Genomic DNA, 27,473 nt, shown 5'->3' with positions numbered 1-27,473 from the left:
AACAGAAATGGTTTAGAATATGGATACTCACTCACAAATCCTAAGTCTTCTTTGCAATGACTTCTTTAGTCTTAATGTTGCATATTCACTGCCTTACAGGCAGGTTTTTTGTTTTTTTTTTAAACTTTTGTTTTTTACCCACTCTTTCCCCAACCTGGTTAGGAACCCTTTCTGGGATTCTCTTGGTTCCCTATGACAGAGAAAGCAACGCATCACAGAGCACCATCACTGATTTTCGTAAATTATTATATTTTGCAAATTATCAAATCTCTCTTAATTTGGTATCCAAAACTTTTATTAATAGTTTTAAAGGGCATTCAATAAAACGCTCCCATAAATATGCCAGTGAATGTTTTAATAACAGAAGATCATGACCTTATAAATTACTAAGAAAAATACGCTGCACAGTAAAACAATGTCGGATGTTCTTGAAAATACTTTTTCACTTTACAAGAGATTCAACATGTGCTTCAGTTTACATTTTGCTCTACATCTGAGATAACTTCAGAAAAAAACACAAAAAGGATCCTATACTAAGAAATCTTTACTATGAGGAGTATGTAATCACAGCCTCAGAAATTTCAAAAGCTGCCACAATGTTTTTCCACTCCTGTAAAGTCAAAGATATAACTCCCTGTTTCCTGCCATGGCAACTGGAATCATTTCCCTCATCGATTTGGTTAACATTCATCGGCTCTAATATTGGCAGCCTGTCTTCATCAAGCCTTATTCTTGCAAAACCATCTCTTACAATAAAAGAAACATAAAATATATTCTCCACAGTACGAGAAAAAGAGTTTGGATCAATCACAAACTCAAAATAGGACACAGGAGTATCAGGATACTTTCGAAAGTAGGTTTGCAACAATCCCAAAATCCTTTCTACGTTTTTTTCTGTCGCTTCTGGATAACTACTCAGGTCCAACTGCCGCAACTTTGTAGGCATGTTCCCATTTTCTTCTATCTTGCGAACTTTTCTCCGGTGTTCAAGTCGGGGCTTTGGTGCAGAAGGTTCTAGCTTGAATGAACAAAAAACAAAATGGAATGTCTCAGCTTTTACCATCCAGGATGTTGCTTCCTTTTCTATTGCCTTCCAGAAGGAAAGAGCTATGCTATCATCACAATCACTCAACTTGTCAGGATCGCCTTCCATCCAATTCAGACCCACGAACAGAAACAGAAAGTCACAAAATGCTAACTGATTAAAGAAGTTCATATCTGAGTTTAACTGCTTTGCCTTTTCTTTACCCAAATCAGAAGCCATAACAAGAAACTGGGCGTCGAGGGCTGCTTCTCTGGTTCGGCTCACGCCATCAAACACGACGTTGGCTTCCTCCAGAGCCTCGGTTAAGGAGTTGTTCGCCGAGTTCACGATGTCCTCCCGGTTCTGCCGCACGCAGTACATGAGCTGCCGGTATCGCCTGCGGATGCTGCGGCACTTCTCCTCGTCAGCGGTGAGCTCCAGGAGCTTTGGGTCTATGTCGGCCTCCCCAGAGCTGAGGTCGTCAGAGCAGCCCGCGGCCCTCACTGTCACATCCATCTTCATCGGCGCTCCCTCCGCTGCCGCCTGCTTCGCCGCGTACTCGCTACCGGGGATGATCACGAGCTGCTCCTCTCCTTTCTCTTCGTCTCCCTTCCGGGAAGCTTTTTCAACCGACATGCCGGCCACGGGTATCTCTGAGGTAACGGCCCCTCCCAGCGTGTGGAAACTGGCGGCAGTTAGAGCCGAGGACGCCCGCCCATGCGCACTAGCGGCCCGGCCCGGCGCGACCCGCCCCCAGCACGTTCCGCGCGAAGACAGCCCCGCCCCGGCCCGACCCAGCCACAACCCGAGGCGCTCGCTCATAGACCAGCGCGGCGCTCCGAACACGCGCAATAATGGGCCCTGACCTCACACGCGACTAATGCCCGCTCAGGGGACAGCTATTCTTTTTCAAAGCGTTTACCGACTGGATCACCTCACTTTAAAAATAAACACTTGGACAACTTTAGACAAAACTATTGAGGAGATTAAAGATCCTGCGCTTTAAAACGCTCGCTGCCATCATGCAGTGAGGTCGACCTGGTTTTGTTTTTTTGTTAACTAAATCTGGCTGGACTGTAAACCGTCGGTAAGGCCAAGGACCGTGAAAAGCAGAAACTCCATTAAGCAGGCTGAATTCTCAGTTCTTTTGCAAGGTGGTGTTTGGACTCATTATACAAATGTAAATCGGGTTAATTACTTTCACATGTCCTCTTAAAAACCAAGCCCCCTCCAATACCCCATCCCGAATATCTGTGGGGTCGGGGGAGCCTCCAATATCCGTGCTAACCCCTGCAGGAAATTGGGTGCTGGGCACGCGCATTACTCAAGTGAACTTTGGTTCTCCACCATCCAGGAGTGGAAGAATAGAATGGGTAGAGATCTCTGCAAAAGAGCTATTTACTTGGAAGCTTGCCAACAGCTAAAGGCCATCGACACTGAATGGGTAGTAACTCTGAATCCTAAAAGGTGGGCAAAGCTATGAAGATTTCAGATACAATCTAAGGATATGAAAGCTTAATCTGTAAATTGGGTGAGTAATCTTCATTGGAAAATTTACCCATTGGATTTAATGGGGTCACTGGAAACTCAAGTGCAATTAAAGACGTGACTCGTCATCTGTCTCACCAGCAGCAAATAGCAAAGTATACTTAACAATGGGAATGGCCAGGCGCGGTGGCTCACGCCTGTAATCCCAGCACTTTGGGAGGCCGAGGCGGGCGGATCACGAGGTCAGGAGATCGAGACCACATCTTGGCTAACACGGTGAAACCCTGTCTCTACTAAAAATACAAAAAATTAGCCAGGCGCGGTGGCGGGCGCCTGTGGTCCCAGCTACTCGGGGGGCTGAGGCAGGAGAATGGCGTGAACCCTGGAGGCGGAGCTTGCAGTGAGTTGAGATCGCGCCACTGCACTCCAGCCTGGGCTACACAGCAAGACTCCGTCTCAAAAAAAAAAAAAGGGAATGAATACATCTGGTTTTTAAAGAGAACATGCACACAAACAACCCATGAGCATCAACAGCTTTTCAAACCTGCAACAGGTACACCTTAAAAAAAAAAAAGACACCCACAATTGCACCTGTCCAATTGCCAGTTTCATAGCACCAGGAAGTAAATTAGCCCTACCTTCCTTTATGCATATAGACTTGTTCGTATTTCTTTAGCATTAGCAGAAAGTTTTTTGTAAATGTATAAACAGCAAAATCTAGTAGTATTAAGTTACTCCAAAATCCTTATATTACCATTTGCTCCCAATTATTTTATTAACTAGGGGTAATTCAGGGAGATACGTGCATTTTTCAAAACACCATGCATTACGGTTAGTTGTACATATATGTGATCCTACCGTTTAGATTGTTGGCTTCTCAAAAACAAAAGCTGGGTTTTAGATCTTCCAAACATAGCTGTTTTTACATGGATGCACTTATGTACTGAATGTATAAGTTAAAATAGATTTAAAACTATCCCAGCATCTACGGCAAGTTATTTGGCAGCAAAGATTAAGTTCACAGATTCGTGGAAGTAATCCTATACACTGAAAGGAAAAGTTGACTGCTCTTCAGAAAAAGTTCTTATCCCTCTTCTGAAATAAAGGAAAAATGAAAGAAAGGTAAGTTGAGACCCAGGATCATTAAAGGATCATATCTTTCCCAAGTCTTGCCAATTACAAACTAGTATTTAAACTTGTTTTAAATCTTAGGTGAAAATACAGTTAAGAATTCCAAGACCCAAATCCAAAAAAGTCTGCTTTTACAGTGAACGATATTCTTAGGAGCGTCTCACATCCACTTTAAATTCAACAAAAGCAGCTGGGCACAGTGGCTCACGCCTGTTATCCCAGCACTTTGGGAGGCCGAGGCGGGTGGATCACGAGGTCAGGAGTTCGAGACTGTCCTGGCTCACACGGTGAAACCCCGTCTCTACTAAAAATACAAAAAAATGTGCCAGGCGTGGTTGCAGGCACCTGTAGTCCCAGCTACTCTGGAGGCTGAGGCAGGAGAATGGCCTGAAACCGGGAGGCAGAGCTTGCAGTGAGCCGAGATCACATCCATGTAGATCCATAAGTGCATCCATGTAAAAACTGCACTCCAGCCTGGGTGACAGAGTGAGACTCCATCTCAAAAAAAAAAAAATTTTTTTTTTTTTTTTTAATTAAAAAAAAAATGCAACAAAAGCTACTTACAAAAGATAAGCCAACCCTTCCCACCCTATGGTGCCTATTTTCTTCTGGCTCAGAGGAAGGAAAATAGGCTGACACCAATTTGCTACATAAAGACCCTTTCATCTAAGAATTTCAAAATGCCTTAGAAAACTATATTCTCCCAACCTGCTTATAAAGTATTACTAATACCATTTACAGGGATTTCTCAGGAGATAACAGCCCACACAACTTGCTCAGAGCCACAGAGCATATCAAGGCAAGCATTATTAAGTTGTGATTTACAGTGCTGAATGCATTCTATGCTAGATCTCCAAGAACTTTATTAACATGTAACTTAGATCATCCTAAGAAAGGCAGACTTGCATTATGTTCCACCTTTAAAAATCTGCCTTTAGGCCGCATGCAGTGGCTCACACCTGTAATCCCAGCACTTTGGGAGGCCCAGGTGGGTGGATCACCTGAGGTCAGGAGTTTGAGACCAGCCTCATCAATATGGAGAAATCACGTCTCTACTAAAAATAGAAAATTAGCTGGGCGTAGTGGCACATGCCTGTAATCCCTGCTACTTCAACCTGGGAGGCAGAGGTTGCCGGTGAGCCAAGATTGCACCATTGCACTCCAGCCTGGGCAACAAGAGCGAAACCCCACCTCAAAAACAAACAAACAAACAAAATCTGCCTTTAGACATTGCTACAAAGTAAAACAATCTCAAGTTCAATAATTTTCCCCAATCATATAAAGAATGGGATTTCCATGCTGGTTAATCTTTAAGTCATTAAACAGTGATTTCCTAACCTAAGGTCCAAGTGCTACTAATAATTATTTAAATGAAGCTTAAAAAGAAGAAACTGCACTACTGATAAATTTATCTGTGACTAGGAATAGAAAGCAAGAAGCGCACTGGTACTTCAAAGAAACCAGTGGAGTCTACCTTATTCCCGCAGTATAGACTAGTTCAGGCAACCATGAGACTGAGTTGCCTCAGAGATAACTTAGCTCCCCTCTTCCCCCTTTTTCCTCTTTCTTCGCTCAAGAGTTGCTACCCAGGGTTCAATACAGTCCTCCATTTCCTTTCCTCTTTTCTTCAGCCTTTTCTCCTATATTTTCAGTTCCTTTTCTAGGAGTTTAGGTTAATTCCAAGCATTCTTGAGCTCTTTCCCACAACCCATACTGCTCAACACAAACGTGATAGGGTGGATGATAAAGGTCACATGTCTCCCCATACCCAGATAAAGGAAGAAGTCACATGAGTCCACTATTTTTCTCCAGTGAGGTTTTGCTGTTAAGACTTATCTATAACAAATGGATTTTTAAGAGACTTTTTGGAGCCAAAGCCAGGAATCAGTCAGGTTTGAGTCCCACACTCTAACATATACACTTATCCTAACAGCTACCTCCCTAAACTTTTCTGTTCCTTCTTTCATAGCAGCTTTTCTCCCTTCATACCACCATGGCATCTGTTTAATAGAGTTGTGAAGAAATGTGGTAAAAGTCCTAGTTTGATTTGCCAGAATTAGCAGGACATTAAGTATAGTTTCTCTTTCATCTTAACTTTTTTTTTTTTGAGACAGTCTTGCTCTTGTCCCCCAGGCTGGAGTGCAATGGCACGATCTCGGCTCGCTGCAACCTACACCTCCCAGACTCAAATGATTCTCCTGCCTCAGCCTCCCAAGTAGCTGCGATTACAGGCGCGAGCCACCACGCCTGGCTAATTTTTTTATTTTTAGTAGAGACGGGGTTTCAGCATGTTGACCAGGCTGGTCTTGAACTCCTGACCTCGTGATCCGCCCACCTCAGCCTCCCAAAATGCTGGGATTACATGCATGAGCCACTGTGCCTGGCAGTTTCTTTCATCTTAATTTTCTTTAAAGTTACGTTTGTGTGTATATATTTTGTGTTTTGTTTTTTATTATTAAAGGTGAACTTTGCTATGATGACAGATATCTGTATTTTTTTTTAATGAAAATTAGTTTCTGAAAAGACCACAGACTGTGGGAGGGGACGATTTGGGTTCCAATCTTGACCTATTAGCTATTAGTATTATCTTAGCCAGCTTGCTTAACCTGTCAGCCTCCAGTGGCTTTATTTATAAAGACAGGAATACTACTACAGTTGACCCTTGAAGGAAACAGCTTTGAACTGCACAGATCCACTTATACCAAAAGTGATAAAAAATACAGGTCTGCCTGCTCCTTAAAGAGGAAAAAGCTTGTGAGAAATAAAGAAATAAATACTGTATTTGTGAGATGTGATGTTTCACATCCGGTGAATACGGAGAGCTGACTTTCCATATATGCTGGTTCCACAGGGTGGACTTTGGGACCTGAATATGTATGAATTTGGGTATACACAAGGGTCCTGGAACCAATCCCCTGAAGATACCGAGGGACAACTGTATTTATACCATATATTTACTATAGTGAATGAAAATTATGTAATATATCTGACAGTGTTTTCAACTACTGAGTAGGTACTTAATAAATCAAACAATCCCAAAGATAGCAAATGTAAAAAAAAAACTGTAATCAAACCAGTAGTTTCACTTCTGAATGTTGCTTTAGGAACAGAAAAAAATTTAATTTTTTTTTATTTTTTATTTTTATTTTAGATAAGAGTCTCACTCTGTCGCCCAAGCTAGAGTGCAATGGTGTGATCTCGGCTCACTACAACCTCCGCCTCCCGGGTTCAAGTGATTCTCCTGCCTCAGCCTCCTGAGTACCTGGGATTACGGGCACGCGCCACTGTGCTCGGCTAAGTTTTGTATTTTTAGTAGAAATGGGGTTTCTCCATGTTGGCCAGGCTAGTCTCAAACTCCTGATCTCGTGATCCACCCGCTTCAGCCTCCCAAAGTGCTGGGATTACAGGCGTGAGCCACTGCACCTGGCCCCAGAAAAATATTTTTAAAGGTTAAATCAGTAAGGAGGAACACAGGAATATATTCCACTATAACAAATACCAGTGAAAAGAAATTTGCCATATAACAAAATTTAAAAAACCTACGAAGGCTTCAACTATTCAAAGCGTGTACAGTAATACTTTGAAAGGTAATCCTCTGTACCAGATATCCTGAAGCAGATCCACAAATAGTCTGAGTTTATATACAAAATTATTTATGTGCATTTTTCTCAGGAATAGCTCCTTAGATTTCAGCAGATTCTTTTAAGTCTAGTATCCAAAAGAGGCTTTGAATAACTGCTTTATTCAAATAAGATGGCATTATTATTGGAGAAGTAAAAGAGTCTCACTAAATAATCTGGACCTACTCATTTGAAATACTTTGGAGTAGATAAAATCTCCACCCTTGGCCGGGCGCGGTGGCTCACGCTTGTAATCCCAGCACTTTGGGAGGCCGAGGCGGGCGGATCACGAGGTCAGGAGATCGAGACCACAGTGAAACCCTGTCTCTACTAAAAATACAAAAAAATTAGCCGGGCGTGGTGGCGGGCGCCTGTAGTCCCAGCTACTCGGAGAGGCTGAGGCAGGAGAATGGCGTGAACTCGGGAGGCGGAGCTTGCAGTGAGCCGAGATCGGGCCACTGCACTCCAGCCTGGGTGATAGAGCAAGACTCCGTCTCAAAAAAAAAAAAAAAAAAAAAAAAAAAATCTCCACCCTTGCTCTGTGGTCAAATCATATACTTAATGACACTTTAAAAACCCAGTGCTGGCTGACTTGCCAAGCCTCAAGAATATAAACAAGGGCGTGAGATGAAAAGAACAACCTTTCAGGTTACAAGAGCCTCCACAACACCTCAAAAGACAGCAATGACTAGGAGTGTTATTTTGATAGACAGGGAGGGTAAGAAGCACTGGGTATGTGGCTACTAAAGGATGCAGCATTCTAGGAACTCCACTCAGGGATCAAATGAAAAATATCTGCATTATTAGTTTCCACTTACTTTCTTCAGCAATTGTAACGTAAGTCTATCAGATGTCTCAGTCTGCCATATAGAGTGGTTGTCATCATTAAAAACAAAATCAGGCCGGGCGTGGTAGCTTACACCTGTAATCTCAGCACTTTTGGAGGCTGAGGCAGGCGGATCACCTGAGGTTGGGAGTTTGAGACCAGCCTGACCAACATAGAGAAACCCTGTCTCTACTAAAAATACAAAATTAGCCAGACATGGTGGCACATGCCTGCAATCCCAGCTACTCGAGAGACTGAGGCTGGAGAATCACTTGAACCCAGGAGGCGGAGGTTGCGGTGAACTGAGATCGCACAGTGCACTCCAGCCTGGGCGACAGAGCAAGACTCCATTTCAATAAATAAATAAATAAATAAATAAATATAAATTTATTTGTCATCAAGTGTTTGTATATTACTTTTTTTTTTTTTTTTTTGAGATGGAGTTTCACTCTTGTTGCCCAGGCTGGAGTGCAATGGCAGGATGTCTGCTCACTGCAACCTCCACCTCCCAGGTTCAAGCGATTCTCCTGCCTCAGCCTCCTGAGTAGCTGGGATTACAGGTGCCCGCCACCACACCGGGCTAATTTTTTGTATTTTTAGTACAGAAGCGGTTTCACCATGTTGGCCAGGTTGGTCTCAAACTCCTGACCTCGAGTGATCCACCCGCCTCGGCCTCTCAAAGTGCTGGGATTACAGGCATGAGCCACCACACCCAGCCTGACAAATTAATTTTTAAATAAGTACATTGCTCTACAGACTTGCGTTAGAGATTACAAAGATAGTGCCTAGCCCGATGTCAACACAAGTGCTCAGTAAATACTAGCTAAATAGATGTGAAGTGACTTTGTTCCCAACTGACCTGGACACACCTGCATAGAATGCTGAAGGCAGTCAATGTTGCTGTCATACAGCTTTTAATTCTGAACTGCTTTCCAATATGCTGCCTAGAATCTCTTCTGAACAACCTAGAGCTTGGTTCCTGATAGCCCATCTTCAATAAAACCAGATACCTTACAGCTAAATCCTTTAAGTGAGTCTCTTCTGGCCCTACCACCATCTATTCACTCAATACATATTTACTGAATGCACACTAGGTATTAAAAAATAAGCCTAAGCCAACAAAAAGCCTTTTGTAAAGACCTTATCTTACAAAAAATTTAAAAATTGGCCAGGTGTGGTGGTACATGCCTGTATTCCCAGATACTCAGGCGGCTGAGGCAAGAGGATTGCTTGAGCCCAGGGGTGTTGAGGCTGCAGTGAGCCATGTTAGTGCCACCGCACTCCAGCCTGGGTGACAGCGAGACCTTGCCTCTAAAGAAATTTTTTTCAATATATGGAAGATATTAAAATGTATCATTGTTCTTTTTTTTCTGTAGAAGCCCAGCCTCATTGTTCTCTTAAAGAAGGGTACAAGTAGGCACAGAAGACTGAAGTTCCATTCAGCAAGCATGTAATGAATGAACACCTACCATATGCCAGCACTATGCTAGGAATACCAAGATTTGCATGGGCCTGACCTCGAATCATGAGCACACCACAGCATCTCATCAAGGACACAAGCATGTATCTCAATAGCAATAACATAAGGCCAAGTGCCAGAAGTATGAGCACACGAGAGTGAGCTTTGCAGGCATGCAGGCCTGGGTTCCAGTCCTGACTCTGCCACTTAACTAGCTTGTAATCTGGGCATGCTCCTTAAATTCAAGGCTTTTATTTTCTTTTCTGTAAACCTGGATAATACCACCTCCTTCACAGGACTGCTGTGGGGATTTAATCACTAAGTATTAACAACATTTAGAGTCTAGCACATAATAGGTATTCAACAAATAAATGTTATAATTATTAACAGGCATATTTGCTTAGGTATCTGCAGGGCTCTAACATATGCCTGGGACCACAGGCATAAAGAATAAGACTAGCTCTCTGACCTCGATGTGTAAGCCAAAAAATTATCATTGGCAGGATTCCTCTTTTTCCAAAAATAAAGATTTATGGGATTGTCGTGGGAACAGAGGAGGAAAGGAATGGAAAACTTTGGCCTTGTATTCTGAACAGGTAGGCAGTTGGAAAAGTGGGTTAGGGTAGGAAGAGAAGACAGGTGTTGAAATAAAGAATAGAAGCGAGGAGGAAAACTGTAGGGAGAAATATTTTAGCTGCAATGATATTCCCGGGAGCCTCCAGTAAGTGAGGGAGCAGAGCAGGAGGTAACCAGAAAAGCAGGTTGGGGCTAGACCCTGGAGGGCATTGAATACCAAGCTAAGGAGCTCCCACTTCATTCTGGATGCAGATCTGGGGCCAGCGAGTAGCAATCAGGAAGATGACTGGCAATAGGAGCTGGAAGAGGAGGGAGATCAGAAGCGGGAGGCCAGTTAAAGACTGATGAAATGGTCCAGGCAAAAGTAAATAGGGGCAAGAAGCTGATGCCTAGAATAGTCAGGCGCTGGTGAGTAAACAGGAGGAGTGACAGGAAATCTGAAGCCTATACCACCAGAATTTTGATGCTACTGTTAAAGAACAGATACACAGCAAAAAGAGATTTGTGTTTACACCTGGTAGAAGTAGGAGGAGCTCAACACGACTCTACAACCAGTAAATTTCTACATTTATTTGCAGTTCTAACAGTCTAAGACTCTTCTAAATCTTGGTAGTCCTCACCCCTTCCTTTTAATGTACTCCAGAGAATCTGTCACTTCCCTCATCTTCAAAGCAATCCTCCAGTCATCCTCAGGCCTAAACTTTAATCAAGCCAAAAGCAGATACATTACTAATGCCTCCAAAAACAAGGGATTATTTCAGAGGAAAGAAACAAAATAAATTGTGTTTTCTGTCAAGTTCTGGTAGCCTCTGCAGTTAAGAATAGTTAAGAAAGGGGATGGTTGGAGAGTTATTCAATTACCACTCATGTCCTGATGTCCATTCAGTTAAGATTCTGGTTTCTGGTAACTTTAGAAGTTAGACTTGAAAGGAGACCTGGCAGGGTGCAGTGGCTCACACCTGTAATCTCAGCACTTTGGGAGGCCAAGGTAGGCAGATGGCTTAAGCTCACAAGTTTTGAGACCAGCCCGGACAACATGGTGAAACCCCCAATACACAAAAAATACAAAAATAAGCTGGGTGAGGTGGTGTGCGCCTGTAGTCCCAGCTATTCGGGAAGCTGAGGTGGGAGGATGGGTGAAGCCCAGGAGGCGGAGGTTGCAATGAGCCGATATCGCACCATTGCACTGGGCAATAGAGCCAGACCTTGTCTCAAAACATGAAAGGAGACCTGCCTTTGTCTCAGCATCTACCCCCCAAGACTGGAACATGGGGCCACCGCAACTGTCTGCAAAATTCACCTGGATATTAATCCCCCATTGCTTTGTGCCTGTCATCTCTCCTAATATTGCCCTGAATAAATTATTTAAGCCCCGAGTTGCCAGTTTTAGTCTTATCTCCCAGGATTACCTCAAACTACTAAAGTCTTAACTATGTCTGACACTCTATGTCTGACACTTGGTATTATTCCAGTAAATACTTTTTCACTCACTCTGCTTCTCCTCTCAGTACCACCAACAGGCCTTTCTACAAGTGATTTCGAAACCCTGGAATCCTGAGGGAGATGCGGACTTACACACAAAACAGGTTCCCTATAAGAATACTGGAACTTTGCTTTAAAAGCCAAGTTGTTTATGAAAGCCATGTCTTTGAGCAGTAGGAACTCTATTCATAGTTCTTAACCATCTTGGAGCTCCCTAGTTCCAACTTTATACATGGACATACAAAAGCCCTGGCCACAAACAGCTTGGTTCTCTATTTTTCTATTCATTGTTAAAGTGTTCAATAAAAAGTGTTACTCCCCCATTGGGTTCCTATTTGCTGTTTTCTAACAAATATGTTTTGGGTATTAAAGACTAGTCCTTTGTTTTCCCTAATTCTAATTATCTCATCAAATGATCTTGATCACACTACCCTATGTACAATAATATTAAAGCATCTCAAACTTGATATTTATCCTAAAAATTATTGGAGGGAGCTTATTTAAAACAAAACAAAAACAAAAAGGCAGGCTGGGCGTGGTGGCTCACACTGTAATCCCAGCACTTTGGGAGGCCGAGGTGGGTGGGTCACCTGTGGTCAGGAGTTCGAGACCAGCCCGACCAACATGACAAACCCCATCTCTACTAAAAAAATACAAAATTAGCCGGGCGTGGTGGCGCATGCCTGTAATCCCAGCTACTTGAGAGGCTGAGGCAGGAGAACCACTTGAACCCAGGACGTGGAGGTTGCAGTGAGCTGAGATCATGCCATTGCACTCCAGCCCAGGCAAAAAGAGCAAAACTCCATCTCAAAAAAAAAAATGGGGGGTAGATTCCTAGCTCTTTCCTGAGTCTACTTCAAAAGAACTCGGGTAAAGCCTGGGCATGTATGCTTAACGAGTACTCCAGGGGATTCTGAGCAGGTGGTCTGGAGACTACACTTTTTTGGAACACTCTTCTGGAAAGCTTTCATCCTTTATCAAGGGAGTCACCTAGGCTCACCAACTTCTTCCAGCAGGATTCTTTCTCCCTTGTCTTCTATAGTACACTCACTGTGAAAGCAGGGTAGGTTTTGCTGCCATTGTTTATTCAGGGTAAAGGGGATGAGGAAGAAACAATATTAAAAGGAGTAAGGAAAAGTGGACATTTTGAAGAGCTCCCTCCATTATTTATGTTGCAATTAAAGTAAGAAATCTTAACCTTCTTTTTAAATAAAGGTGTGGACTTTAGGACTATAAGCACTCAATTCTCCACTAATAAATGCCTTTCTCCACTGAAACCCAAAGCTCCCTTAAGGGTTTCAAAACCTACCATTTAGCCCCAAATGTAGGCAATAATTGGCTGAAAAGTTCACAGATCTTTCAAACCAATAGTCCTTATCTTGCTGTTTCTCTTCTTTCATTTCTTAGCACTCATTAGAAAATAAAAATAGGGCTGGGCCCGGTGGCTCACGCCCGTAATCCCAGCACTTTGGAAGGCTGAGGTGGGTGGATCATGGCGTCAAAAGTTCAAGACCAGCCTGGCCAACATGGTGAAACCTTGTCTCTAGTAAAAATACAAAAATTAGCTAGGCGCGGTGGCAGGCGCATGTAATCCCAGCTACTCGGGAGGCTGAGGCAGGAGAATCACTTGAACCTGAGGGGCAGAGGTTGCAGTGAGATCGCGCCACTGAACTCCAGCCTAGGCAACAGAGTGAGACTCCTTCTCAAAAAAAAAAAAAAAAAAAAAAAGGCTGGGTGTGGTGGGTCACACCTGTAATCCCTGCACTTTGGACCACGAGGTCAGGAGTTCGAGACCAGCCTGACCAACATGGTGAAACCCCATCTCTATTAAAAATACAAAAATTACCCAGGTGTGGTGGCATGTGCCTGTAATCCCAGCTACTCGGGAGGCTGAGGCAGGAAAATCGCTTGAACCCGGGAGGTGGAGGTTGTGGTGAGCCAAGATCATGCCACTGCACTCCAGCTTGAGAAACAGAGCAACTTTGTCTCAAAAAAAAAGAAAAAAAAGACACAAAGTAGAATAAGTTTACTTAAGAAATATGCTAGAGGCCGGGCGCTGTGGCTCACGCTTGTAATCCCAGCACTTTGGGAGGCCGAGGCGGGTGGATCACGAGGTCAGGAGATCGAGACCACGGTGAAACCCCGTCTCTACTAAAAATACAAAAAATTAGCCGGGCGTGGTGGCGGGCGCCTGTAGTCCCAACTAGGAGAGGCTGAGGCAGGAGAATGGCGTGAACCCGGGAGGCGGAGCTTGCAGTGAGCCGAGATCGCGCCACTGCACTCCAGCCTGGGTGCCTGGGTGACAGAGCGAGACTCCGTCTCAAAAAAAAAAAAAAAAAAAAAAAAAAAGAAATATGCTAAATGATTTCTTTTAAGTGTTCTTGGTGGTATGGTTTTCATTCATGGCACTATACCTCACTAAATGTCGTGACCTGCAGTCCCAGCACTTTAGGAGGCCGAGGCCGGATGATCGCTTGAGTCCAGGAGTTCAAGACCAGCCTGGACAACATAATGAGACCTCCATCTCTAAAGAAAAAAAAGTTTTCAATTGAAAAAAAAGAAAAAACATCAGAACATCACACCAAATCAATTGAGTTCCAAAGCTTATAAAAAGAGTGACTCTTCATACTCTAATTTTTTCTATTTTCCTCCCTTTCTGATCCTTTATCCCACTTTCTTTTTCTTCCTCTTCCTTCTCCCTCTTCTTTGTCAAATAGAGGATTGAGTTATTATCACTGATCCACATAAAGTCCCTCTCTACCTTATTTTAACTCCCACCCCCCATTTCTATTCCCCGACTTCCCATGTGTAACCTTCCTAATATGTTTGATACGCATCTTTTTGTTTGTATGTATTTTTAGAAAATGTTTGTTTTTGTGTGCAAAAAAAAATTAATAAAAAAAAAAAAAAAAAAAAAGAGTGACTCTTTTTACTCCCGTTGCCATTAAAACCAGGAGTATCAGTAGGATTACATAGAGATCAAATTACTATATAACTTTGTAAATGTAAACTTATGACACAGGTGAAAATAATAGAATAATCACCCAGGAAGAAATATACTTATATATATATATTTTTTTTTGAGACAGGGTCTCACTGTCACCTAGGCCAGGGTGCAGTGGCGCAATCTCAGCTCATTGCAACCTCCACCTCCAGGTTCAAGCAATTCTCCAGCCTCAGCCTCAGTCCCAGAGTAGCTGGGACCACAGGCATGCGCCACCAAGCCCTGGCTAATTTTTGTATTTCTAGTAGAGACGCGGTTTCACCATGTTGCCCAGGCTGGTCTGGAACTCCTGAGCTCAAAGCAATCCGCCTGCCTCGGCCTCCCAAGGTGCTGGGATTACAAGTGTGAGCCACCGCGCCGGGCAGGAAGGAATATTAATATAATAGACCATTGTCTCTTTTTACCTGCAAACTAAAGGTCTGAGTAACACAATATATTTTAACTAAAGCTAAAAGCCTCTGTATTTCCATTAATTTTCCATTCATTTGCTCTTTGAAGTCTAGATCCATTCCCTATAACCATTTGTCAAAAATAAATAAAATACTTTTAGAAGAAAAGGTAATAAATAAAAACTCAAATTATTAGTATTTTTCCTAAGGCTGCAACACATCTAAATATATTTTTACATTTAACGCAGCCCTCAGGTTTACTTCTAAGAAGGCAATGTTTTCATTTCTTAAAATTACAGAGATATAAATGGATAAGGACAAAAATCACATAGATCGTGGTGATGGGACTACAGGAGGTTTTCTAACCTGGTAATCTACCACAGGTGAGATAGAACATCACCCAGGTGTCCTCTTCCCTTAAACATGCACCCAGCAGTGGATCATCTGAGGTCAGGAGTTTGAGACCAGCCTGGCCAACATGGTGAAACCCCATCTCTACTAAAAACACAAAAAATTAGCTGGGCGTAGTGGCGGGCACCTGTAATCCTCAGCTACTCAGGAGCTGAGGCAGAATTGCTTGAACCCAGGAGGTGGAGGTTGCAGTGATACAAGATCACGCCACTGCACTCCAGCCTGGGTGACAGAACAAGACTGTTTTTTTTTTAAATAAGTAAATAAAACATACACCCAGCCTCCAAGCATTTTTCTAACACTGTAGGCTATAAATCCCTCAGTGGCTATAACTCCTCAGTAGCATAGGTCTAAGGAAGGATTTCTACTGTGTTTGCTACCAGCCAAAGGGAAGACTTCTTCCTTTCCCTTCACCCAACTATTAACTCTGGGCTAAAAAGACACACCTGAAGGAAAACGAAGTCACCCCAAGAGCTTCCTGGTTGCTCTCCTCCAGACCCTGTGGTTTCCGGGTCCCCTACCCCTGAGAGAATTAAGAGGAAGATTACAGGGCCACCTTGATGACAAAGATAAGCATTTCCTGATCTCCTTTTCTCAGGACTTCCCTAAACAACTAACATTTAGCAGATTACATTGCTGCTAAAAAAATTTTATTTACAACTAGGAGGGAAAGAGGAAGGGGAAATAGGATAAAAATGACATTTTTAAAAAGCTATTTTAAAAGATGAAAAGCGTTAGAAATTTCAAGTTTCCCGGGATGTGAAGTTTGTCCAACGTCTGATCAACTTCGATTAACACATGGGCTAGCCCACGAGCGTTTTTCGTCATTTCCCAGCGCTGCGTCCCGTTTGCAGGGTCACATCCACGCTGGCTTTAAAAGGCAGGCTGTGACCACGCTGAGCTCAACGAGCTCATCCCCCGTTTAAAAAGATACGTTACTCTCTCCTACCTTCAAGGTTGGACCATGGCCGCCTATCTTTCTCTGTTTCACAAACACAACGGGCAGATCGGTTTCCGTGGCCAATTCCGAGAGCGTTCCTTCCAGAGCCCGACCGTCCTCTGTGTGGCACAAAAGCAGAGCGGAGCGTGTAAGGTGCTTCTCCCCCGCCGCCAGGCGGGAACTGCGCCGGGGGCGGGGCTTCCGTCCCGGCCCCGCAGGCACCGCGTGCTCTCGGTTGACTCCCTTGCAAGTTAGCATGACTTGCTGCATTTCTGACAAAGGCTAGAACTCACAATCAAGCTTGGAGTCTGACCCCGGCAAATCCGCACACTGGCTGAAAACATGGCCTCAAGGCTAGCTATAAGTCAGAGTTCTAGTCAGGGTTCAATCATTGCACTGCTCCGCTAAAATTAAACGTCCTACTTTCCCGGTAAATCCCGAATTCAGAAAAGCTTCAAAAAAGAAGCTTAAACACGTTTACCTCAACTTTCACAAAACACCTCCCAATTTGATCTTGCTTTGAACTCTGCATCTATACTGAATGCCAAAATCCAACTTCCAATGTTTCCTTGACATTTGAAACCGCGGAGCAAAATTAAGAACACTCTGCCTACCTGGTGCATTCTTAAAAAGAATCCTGAAGCAATACACAACGCTACAGATGAAACTAGGCATTAATGGTAAAATTTCACAAAGGGGTGAACTCAGTGCAACATAGAGATTCCACAGTTACACTGACATGAGGCCTATTCATGAGACGTAAATCACACCAACATTCGAAAGTATAGCTGCTTATTTGGGAGGCCAAGGCGGGTGGATCATCAGGTCAGGAGTTGAAGACCAGCCTGGCTAAGATGGTGAAACCCTGTCTCTACTAAAAATACAAAAATTAGCCGGGCGCGGTGGCAGGTGCCTGTAATCCCAGCTACTCGGGAGGCTGAGGCAGGAGAATCGCTTGATCCCGGGGGGCGAAGGTTGCAGTGAGCCAAGATCGTGCCACTGCACTCCAGCCTGGGCGACAGAATGAGACCCCGTCTCAAAACAAAACAAAACAAAAAACAAAGTATAGCTGCTTAATGGTAATAATAGTAGCTAACATGTCTACACTGCTTCACATATATTTACATTTCAACTTCACAACCACTCTGCAAGCAGGTATTACCAGGCCCAACTTACAGACAGGGAAACAGGTACAGAAAAGCTAAGAAACTTGTCCAAGCTCCAGGAGCTACTCAACAGCAGCGGCAGGATTCAAACCCAGGCAATGTGGTCGACGCGTTTAATCACTATCCTGTACTGCCTGAGAGAGTGAGGAAGCCTTGGGGTCGTCGTCGCCGCCCCATTTAATAGTCTGTGTCCAGCTGGGCACGCCACTTGATCTTTCTGAGCCTTGCTTTCCCCACTTGTAAAAACAGGGAGACCCCATGTGTTTTGCCAACGTCTCAGGATTTCTGAGGATTAAATGGTGTGAAAATTCCTAAAGAAGCATTCTTACATAGTTATACTTTCTTAATGCTCTCGATGATCTGTCAGTCCACTCAACACATTGTCATCTACATTTCAAGACCCGGACTCTGTAAGAAACGATACAATACCCATTTTCTCCGCTGTTCTGCAAACTGTCTCTACAAAGACCAAGAGGAAGGAAACCGCCAGCCTAAAGGCGCCGGTGTCAGCTACCACATGCTGACGCTTTGTGTGAAAGGGTCGAAACCGCACACGCCACGAAGCTGCCTGGGTTTGGAAAAGCCTCCCCGTCTGCTCAGACACGCCTTAAAATATCTCCCCTTCCCCGAGACACACACTGCGGCACCCAGGCGCAATGGTGTCGTCCCCGCTGGCAGGCCGTCCCCCGCGTGCTCCCATCCCTGGGCTCGCGGCTTTGTCTGGTTTCACCCGACACAGAGCTTACAAGAATTCGAGAATGATGAAGACATCAGGCCCTCCTTCAGGACTCGACCAACTTTCGCTCTGCTGCAAATGCCAGACTGAAGAAAACTGAGGTAAAAGGGTTGCTGTTTCCTAATGGCTACGAGAAGCCACGCCCTGCGCCGAGCGGGCGGGCTAACTGCCAGAGTCAGAATGACAAAGCAGAAATCCACTCCTCGTGCAGCCCTGGCAACCTATGCTAATTGGCTTAGCAAGCTGAGAGCTCCTAACTGGGTGACACCACATCCTCTGCCTGCTCATAGCCACCCCCAACCTAAGAACAGAGCAAAAACAATTTAAGGCAATTCTGGAACCAAATTTGGAATAAGTGTGTTTTTACTGAAGAAATTAGACTATGCCCTAAGGCAGTAGCTACAGAGCTTTGCTAGCTGTTGTCATCACGTGAGGGTCTTTAGAATCCTGGTGCCTGGCTCCCACCCCTAGACATTCTGATGTCATTGGTGTGGAGTGTGACCTGGGCCTCTGCGTTAAAAAAAAAAAAAAAAAAAAAAAAAAACTCCAAAGGTGATTCGAGTTGGCAGCAAAGTTTGGGACCCACTGCCCTAACGTCATGGATTAGTCAGTTTGGCAATTCCCTAAAGGAAGTTATTAGGCTTTTGAAAAGAAATGTCTAGTTCATCCTGACTAATCCTGAAAAGAAATGACAAATTCTTAGGAACACACCTAACTTCCCCTGAGAGCACCTTTTCCTTATCAGCTCTGAGTTTGGTTTTTATTGTTTGTTTTAAGAAAAACTCAGAGTGTCTTTTAACTCCAGCCGCACCCAGCCACCTGCAGCTACTAAGGTGAGCCACGCTCTCTCATGCTTCCGTGCTCTTACTCATGTTCTTATTCAGCACTGCGCATTAGCAGGCTATGAATATTTGCTGAATAAATACATAATAACAGAAGGAAGGAAGGAAGGAAGGAAGGAAGGAAGGAAGGAAGGAAGGAAGGAAGGAAGGAAGGAAGGTAGGTCGGTCTTTCCCAGTTCTTTGGATAATGCCAGATTGAAGCACTCTCAGGTGAGAGCGTTGCGGGCTCCTAACGGCTAGCAGAAGCCACACTCCCTCTAAACAAACAGGCAACCACTGCCAGGTCCTGCCAGGCCCTTCCAAGGTGAAACTCAGAGGCTTGATTTAGCTTCTTCACCCTCTAAATGGGCACACACACACACTACACACACTAACTTGACACTTCCCTGTAAGGTGATTATTGACATGAGTGTTTGATTATTGACTTGAGTGTTTCACCTGATTCTGGAGTCCCTAGAACAGAGAATGGATCTAGTACATGGGTGTTGAGGAAACAATGTGATTTAAGGAGGAAAGAAGGAAAAACATGAAAAGACTGGGTCTAAGGGAGAACACAAAACATTTACTCCTGGCTCCCAAGCCAAGTTCTGTATTAATCATTTTATATGCCTTTATCTCATTTAGTCTACCCAATGACCCATGAACCAGGGTCATAAACTCCTCATTCTTAGAAATATATAGAAAATACACCTTATTTCAAAAGCATGACTTAGGACACAGAAAGATCATTTAACTTGAAATAATGTACTAAAAGCAAGTAATAAGGATTGATTTGAAGAGCCTTGCCATTAAAAGCATCTTGTATAGACAGCTCAGAGTGATTATAGTTAATATTTTCTAACGGCATTCTAAAACAGGCTAGATAAGGCATTTTAACTTCACATTGTTCTTAAGTGAGCAAATTATAGCAAAGATGCCCAGAGTAGCACCATGTAGTTATTTTTCTTTAAGTTAAAATCACCATTTTAAAACTATCTTCTTTTCTTTCAAATCCTTCTTGCTGCTGTTAAGGGCCCAGATGCCTTACCCTTGTCGTGAATTCTAGAGGAAAAACTCCTTAATTCTATTTAGTTGCTGGTTAACGGAAGAAAAACCTTATCTTCTTCTACCATTTCTCATCATGCAGCAATTTATTTATTTATTTGTTTGTTTGTTTGACAGTCTCTTGCTCTGTTGCTCTGGCTGGAGTGCAGTGGCGCATCTCAGCTCACTGCAACCTCCACCTCCCTGCTTCCAGCGATTCTTATGCCTCAGCCTCCCAGGTAGCTGGGACTACAGGCATGCACCACCACACCTGGCTAATTTTTTGTATTTTTAGTAGAAATGGGGTTTCAACACATTGGCCAGGGTGGTCAAACTCCTGGCCTCAAGGGATCCATCTGTTTCAGCCTCCCAAAGTGCTGGGATTACAGGTGTGAGCCACCGTGCCTGGCCGTAGCAAATCATAAACATAAAATGTTTTAATCATACATTTCGCATCTCTTGACTGGGCTCATTCTTCCTTTTGAGAATTATCTTCCCTCCCTAAGGGCCTAGTCCTTCAAAGCTCATCTGAAATGTCACCTCCTCTGGGAGTCTTCCCAGATTTCCACCCAGTGTTAATTGCTCCTTCCCTCTTCTTTGTCCCCCAAATACCTAATAATAATTACAAATCTTCTAGAAGAGCTTTGGATAGGCAAACCCTTGTTTATTTTGTCTTTACGGAATCTGGTATATAGTGGGTACTCAGAAAATGCTGGAAATAGACCTCTCTATGTTCCTGAACTGTCATCTAAGCTACAACAAATTTATGCAGGTGTTTGATAAAGGCTCCTATTGTATTAAACTACTGTTCTACCTATAATAAGCCTTTCTCTCATACACACACACACACCATACTGAGCTATAATAATCTTTCTAACACCCAAATCTTCTTTACTCAAACCTTCAGTAGCTCTCTAGGGCCCTTAATATGAAGTCCAAGCTTCTCAGTCACGTTGACATGGCAAGGCCCACCCTTGCTGAACCTAGCTGTCCACATATTCTGTACTCCACTTAAAGCAGCAAACATTGCTGAAGGAAACACAGAAATTAAAAGTGATTGCGCTTTAAAGTTAAGACCACAAACTTCAAATGTATCCTCAATGTTGTCCAGCAATCCTTTGCATCCCTGGAATATTTGTTTTCTCAGGATCTAAAATGACTGTTTCACACATATCCCTCCTTCCTCAAACTTCTAATGCCCCTACACCTTGCATTAGCTCATGACCTACTTTCTACTTTAAGAAAATAGCATCAATCAGACAGAACTCCCTTAACCAGCAAGGTGCCATATTCTCTGCCTTCACTCTTATTATTTCCTGATGAGAAAAAAAGTGGCAGGTAGTGAAGTCAGGAGTAGCCAGAGGTCGGACCCATCATCAGGCCATAGTCAGGATTTTGGATTTCATTTTATTTTTATTTATTTATTTTGAGAGAGAGAGTTTTGTTCTTGTTGCCCCAGCTGGAGTGCAATGGCACTATCTCGGCTCACCGCAGCCTCCGCCTCCCAGGTTCAAGTGACTCTCCTGCCTCAGCCTCCTGAGTAGATGGGATTATAGGCATGTGCCACCACGCCCGGCTAATTTTGTATTTTTAGTATAGACACAGTTTCTCCATGTTGGTCAGGCTGGTCTCAAACTCCCGACCACAGGTGATCTGCCTGCCTCGGCCTCCCAAAGTGCTGGGATTACAGGCGTGAGCCACTGTGCCCAGCCTGGATTTCATTTTAAATGTGTTAAGAAGCCAGAGTGTGAGGCCGGGTGCAGTGGCTCACGCCTGTAATCCCAACACTTTGGGAGGCCGAGGCAGTTGGATCACGAGGTCAGGAGTGCGAGGCCAGCCTGGCCAACATGGTGAAACCCCGTCTCTACTAAAAATACAAAAATTAGCTGGGCATGGTGGTGGGCACCTGTAATCTCAGCTACTTGGGAGGTTGAGGCAGGAGAATCGCTTGAACCCAGGAGACAGAAATTGCGGTGAGCCGAGATCGTGCCATTGCATTCCAGCCTGGACAACAAGAGCAAGACTCCGTCTCAAAAAAACAAAAACAAAAAAGACTGTGAAGAGAAGAGAAGGAAATGATTGTTGTACATTCAAAGAATTGCTCAGTTATGTGGAGAATAGTGAAGGATGACTTCACTTGTGTATGGATTCTCATCTTTTATTTCCTTCTTAATATTAATGAACATCACTCTTGAAATTAGCCTCCCTCTCTGGCATCATCAATTGCTTGTTCTCTACCTTATCATTTACATCATCATACAAATGCAATGTTGTTTTACCATTTTAAAAAAGCCTCCTGACCTGGTGCAGTAACTTACACCTATAATCCCAGCATGTTGGGAGGCTGAGGCAGGAGGATTGCTTCAGGCCAGCAGTTCAAGACTAGCGTGTACAACATAGCAAGACCTTGTCTCTACAAAAAAAATTATAAAAGTCAGCCAGGTGTGGTGGTACCTGCCTGTAGTCCTAGCTACTTGGAAAGCTGAGGTGGGAGGATCACTTGAGCCCAGGAGTTTGAGGCTGTGTGGGGAAAAGAATGAGAGATCAGATTGTTACTGTGTCTGTGTAGAAAGTAGACATAGGAGACTCCACTTTGTTCTGTACTAAGAAAAATTATTCTGCCTTGAGATGCTGTTAATCTGTAACCTTACCCCCAACCCGTGCTCTCTGAAACATGTGCTGTGTCAACTCAGGATTAAATGGATTAAGGGCTGTGCAAGATGTGCTTTGTTAAACAGATGCATGAAGGCAGCATGCTCGTTAAGACTCATCACCGCTCCCTAATCTCAAGTACCCAGGGACACAAAGGCTGTGGAAGGCCGCAGGGACCTCTGCCTAGGAAAGCCAGGTATTGTCCGTTTCTCCCCGTGTGATAGTCTGAAATATGGCCTTGTGGGAAGGGAAAGACCTGACCATCCCCCAGCCCGACACCCATAAAGGGTCTGTGCTGAGGAGGATTAGTATAAGAGGAAGGAACGCCACTTTGCAGTTGAGACAAGAGGAAGGCATCTGTCTCCTGCCGGTCCCTGGGCAATGGAATGTCTCGGTATAAACCCGATTGTATGTTCCATCTACTGAGATAGGGGAAAATCGCCTTAGGGCTGGAGGTGGGACATGCGGGCAGCAATACTACTCTTTAAGGCATTGAGATGTTTATGTGTATGCATATCTAAAGCACAGCACTTAATTCTTTACCTTGTTCATGATGCAGAGATCTTTGTTCAAGTGTTTATCTGCTGACCTTCTCTCCACTATTATCCTATGACCCTGCCACCTCCCCCTCTCCGAGAAACACCCAAGAATGATCAATAAATATAAGAGAACTCAGAGGCCGGCAGGATCCTCCATATGCTGAACGCTGGTCCCCTGGGCCCCCTTATTTCTTTCTCTATACTTTGTCTCTGTGTCTTTTTCTTTTCCAAGTCTCTCGTTCTACCTAACGAGAAACACCCACAGGTGTGCAGGGGCAGCCCACCCCTTCAGGCTGCAGTGAGCCCTGATCATGCCACTGCTCTTCAGCCTGGATGATAGAGCAAAACTGTTTCCAAAAAGAAAGAAAAGGCTCTCATGATCCCACGTGCCCCAACCCTTGTAGTTACCACCACCCCATTTCATTGCTCTCCTTCACACACACACACACACACACACACACACACACACACACACACACACACAGCTTTTCTGAAAGAGTTCTTTGTACCTTGAAGAAGAATAAAGTAGGGTAGGGAAGTCAGGAAAGATCTCAGAATGTGATGCTTGAGCAGAGCCCACAGTGCTATGAGGGAACAGGCCATGAGAGTATCTAGGGAAGAAATCTTTCTAAGCAGAGGAAAGAGGAGGTACTTGTGAAAGCTGATCATAAAATTGGGTCATTCTTGTCATTCCCAACTAAATCAGAGCCAAGGGTCTAGGGGGAAAAGCACTCAGGGTACAAAACATTGCTCCAAGAATGTAATTCTCTGCAAGCCTGACTGCTGAAACTGCCTGTTGTAACCTGAGACCAGCTTTATCTATAAATGCTAAGATAACTTGCTGAAACTCTAGGACTAATTCTGCCCACTGCCATCACTCACCAGAGCTTGCTAGCTCCCCAAACCCTAACTAGTCCCAAAGAACTTTCTTGAAGAGCAATATGTAACATCTCTCCTATTTCTAAAACCTCTAACCTTCTCTTTGTTCTTCAGACATACTGAAGACCACCCTGTCTGCATATATGCCCCAAATTGCTATTCTTTCTTTCCAAATAAAAAATTTTAATTTAGAGACTTGTCTCTACATTTTTATTCTGGCTTCAACATACTAAAGCCCTAAGCTAGGAGTCTGCTTGACTTTTCCAAGAATCCACAAAGTAACCAGTATGTCTAAAGCCTAATGAGTGAGAAAAAAAGTGGTAGGAAGTGAGGTCAGAGGAATAGCCAGGGGTCACATTCATCAACAGGCCATAGTCAGGATTTTGGATTTCATTTTAAATGTGGTAAGACGCCAGAGTGTGAAGAGAAGAGAAGGAAATGATTGTTGTATGATAAAATAATTGCTCAGTTGTATGGAAAATAGGCTAAGGAGGGCAGGGACTTAAAAGTGGAGATATGGCCAGGCACGGTGGCTCATGTCTGTAATCCCAGCACTTTAGGAGGCTGAGGCGGGCGGATCACAAGGTCAGGAGATCGAGATGAGCCTGGCTAACACAGTGAAACCCCATCTCTACTAAAAATACAAAAAATTAACCGGGCGTGGTGGCAGGTGCCTGTAGTCCCAGCTACTGGGGAGGCTGAGGCAGGAGAATGGCGTGAACCCAGGAAGTGAGCTTGCAGTGAGCTGAGATCCCGCCACTGCACTCCAGCCCGGGCGACAGAGTAAGACTCCATCTTAAAAAAAAAAAAAGTGGAGATATACAGACCTGCTAGGAAGTTACTGTTCTGGTCCAAGCTAGAGATGATAAAGGCTGATTAGTAAGGTTAAAAAATACATTTGAAGGTAAAGCTAATTGCACAGATATATGTTGTACAGTTGTACAGATGGATGGAATAAGAGATGTAAGAGAAAGAGAATCAATGATAACACTAGATTTCTGGCTTTAGCAATGGGGTAAATAATAGCACTCTTCAATGAAAAGCAGGAACACCCAGAGAGGAGGAAGAAAGACGGGAGGTGGGGGAAAACAATAGTTTGGGTCAAATCCATAGTATGGGTTAAGAGATCTATTATTATCCAAATGGAGAGGTTGACTAAGCAGTTGGATATGTAAGTATGGAGTTCAAGGGAGAAGTCAAGGCTAGAAATAAACATTTGGTGTCAAACATAAAAGATATTTAATACCATGTGTATTAGTCACAGCTCTTCAGAGAAACAGAACCAATAGGATACATGTATATATAGAGAGATTTTTTTCTTTTTTTTTTTAAAGAATTGACTCACACAGTTGTGAGGGCTGATAAGTCTGAAAACTCCAAGGCTGGCCAATAGGCTGGAAATTCAAGCAGGAGTTGATGTGGCAATCTTGAGACTAAAGGTGGTCTGGGTGCAGAATTGCTTCCTCTTTGGGAAACCTCCGTCTTTTCTCTAAGGTCTTCAACTAATTGGATGAAGCCCATCCACATTATGGAGGGTCATTAGCTTTACTCAAAGCCTACTGATTTCATTGTAAGTCACATCTAAAAAATACCTTCACAGCAACATCTACGCTTTTATCTGCCAAACAACTGATATGCTAGCCAAGTTGACACATAAAATTAACTGTCACTCCATGGGACTAGATGAAATTACCCTGGAGTTAATGTATTTAGAGAAATAAAGACAGCCCAGGACAGAGCCCAGGCATGCTCAAACTGCAAAAGGGGAAAAGAATCCAGCAATGGAGCCTAAGAAGAAGCTGGAGGGAGGTAGGAGGAAAACCAAGACTGTGGTGTCTCAGAAGCCAATGAAGAAGTGCTCCAAAAAGGAAGATCAACTATCTCAAGTGCTGCCAAGAATTCCTATAAGGTAAGGGCTGAGTCATGGAGGTCACTTATGAAAATGATGGTAGGTAAGACATCCTAATTAGAAGAAGTTCAGCAAGAAACAGAAAATAAGGAAATGGAGGGAATAAGTATAGCCAACTCTTAAAGGGGTTTTGCTATAAAAACAAAACAAAAAAACAATAGGAAAAGAGCTAAAGAGGGATGTAGGATAGATAAATTTTTTTTTTTTTTTTGAGACAGAGTCTCACTCTGTCACCCAGGCTGGAGTGCAGAGGCACAATCTCAGCTCATTGCGACCTCTGCCTCCCGGGTTCAAGCAATTCTCCTGCCTCAGCCTCTCGAGTAGCTGGGACTATAGGTGCATGCCACGACGCCCAGCTAATTTTTGTATTTTCAGTAGAGACAGGGTTTCACCACGTTGGCCAGGCTGGTCTTGAACTCCTGACTTCGTGAACCACCCGCCTTGACCTCCCAAAGTGCTGGGATTACGGGCGTGAGCCACCGTGCCTGGCCAGACTTTTTGGTTTTTTTGGTTTGTCTAAGAAGGAAATTATTACAGCATGTTTTTATGCTAAAGGAATAATCCAGTAGAGGAAACTTTGGCAGTTTCCAAAGAAGGAGCAAAAAGAGATAATTGCAGAACCAAAGTCTGTTGAATATACCTTTATTATGCAGCGTAGGCTTTGAAGTCAAATCCAGGTTCTATTACTAACTACACAGCCAAGTTACTCAGCCTCTCTGCTTCTTCATCTTCTTTCTACAAGGCCCTTTGTGGTCCTTCCACCCCTTCATCTCACCCAAACTTCTCCTCAATCCCCATGATCCAGTCATTAGCTTGCTTTCAGTCCCTGTAATTACTGTGCTCCCTCCCACCACAGGGCTTTGCTAACTTCCAAGCATTGAGCAAATCTAGTTTGAACAGGTTTTCCTTGGGAAAACCAACAGAGAAGTCAAATCCCCCTATGAAGTGTTCTCATGTTACCATCTATTCTTTCTGCCTAGTACTTACTACAATTGCAATCATACTTTTATGAGTATTTTATCAATGTCTGCCTCCCTCACTCTAGAATAGCACAGTCCAAGAGGACTTTCTGTGGTGATGAAAATATTCTAGCCAGGCGCGGTGGCTCACGCCTGTAATCCCAGCACTTTGGGAGGCCAAGGTGGGTGGATCACGAGGTCAGGAGATCGAGACCATCCTGGCTAACACAGTGAAAACCCGTCTCTACTAAAAGTACAAAAAATTAGCCGGCCACGGTGGCGGGCGCCTGTAATCCCAGCTACTCGGGAGGCTGAGGCAGGAGAACGGTGTGAACCCGGGAGGCGGAGCTTGCAGTGAGCCGAGATTGCGCCACTGCACTCCTGCCTGGGCGACACAGCGAAACTCCGTCTCAAAAAA

The 27,473-nt window shown here is 43.9% G+C and overlaps 2 protein-coding genes across 6 annotated transcripts in view; both read right to left on the bottom strand.

The window, feature by feature from the left end:
• Nucleotides 1-27,473, bottom strand: part of TXNRD1 (thioredoxin reductase 1) — a 134,376-nt gene that overhangs the window by 42,682 nt on the left and 64,221 nt on the right. The window contains exons 1-2 of one of the 5 annotated variants that reach the window (XM_030821287.1): nt 18,263-18,484; nt 16,360-16,469 (exon numbers count right to left, since the gene is read on the bottom strand). The exons of 1 other annotated variant lie outside the window; for it this stretch is intronic. Coding sequence is in view for 2 of the 4 variants with exons in the window: in XM_003269948.4 (XP_003269996.1) it covers nt 16,360-16,469 (110 nt within the window). In the remaining 2 variants the exon portion in view is untranslated. Of the gene's footprint in view, nt 1-14,020; nt 14,127-16,359; nt 16,470-18,262; nt 18,485-27,473 lie in introns of those variants that run through there. 3 more of the 5 variants (XM_003269948.4, XM_030821288.1, XM_030821286.1) reach the window with 3 other exon arrangements.
• EID3 (EP300 interacting inhibitor of differentiation 3) lies at nt 278-1,767 on the bottom strand. Its single transcript, XM_003269952.3, has one exon. The coding sequence runs from the start codon at nt 1,658-1,660 to the stop codon at nt 548-550; it is 1,113 nt and encodes a 370-aa protein (XP_003270000.1). The 5' UTR covers nt 1,661-1,767; the 3' UTR covers nt 278-547.

Source organism: Nomascus leucogenys, chromosome 10 (assembly GCF_006542625.1).
Source record: "Nomascus leucogenys isolate Asia chromosome 10, Asia_NLE_v1, whole genome shotgun sequence".
In the NCBI taxonomy this organism is placed as follows: domain Eukaryota; kingdom Metazoa; phylum Chordata; class Mammalia; order Primates; family Hylobatidae; genus Nomascus; species Nomascus leucogenys.
The sequence above is the reverse complement of the archived record's forward strand: the minus strand, read 5'-3'. Positions and strand labels throughout refer to the sequence as shown.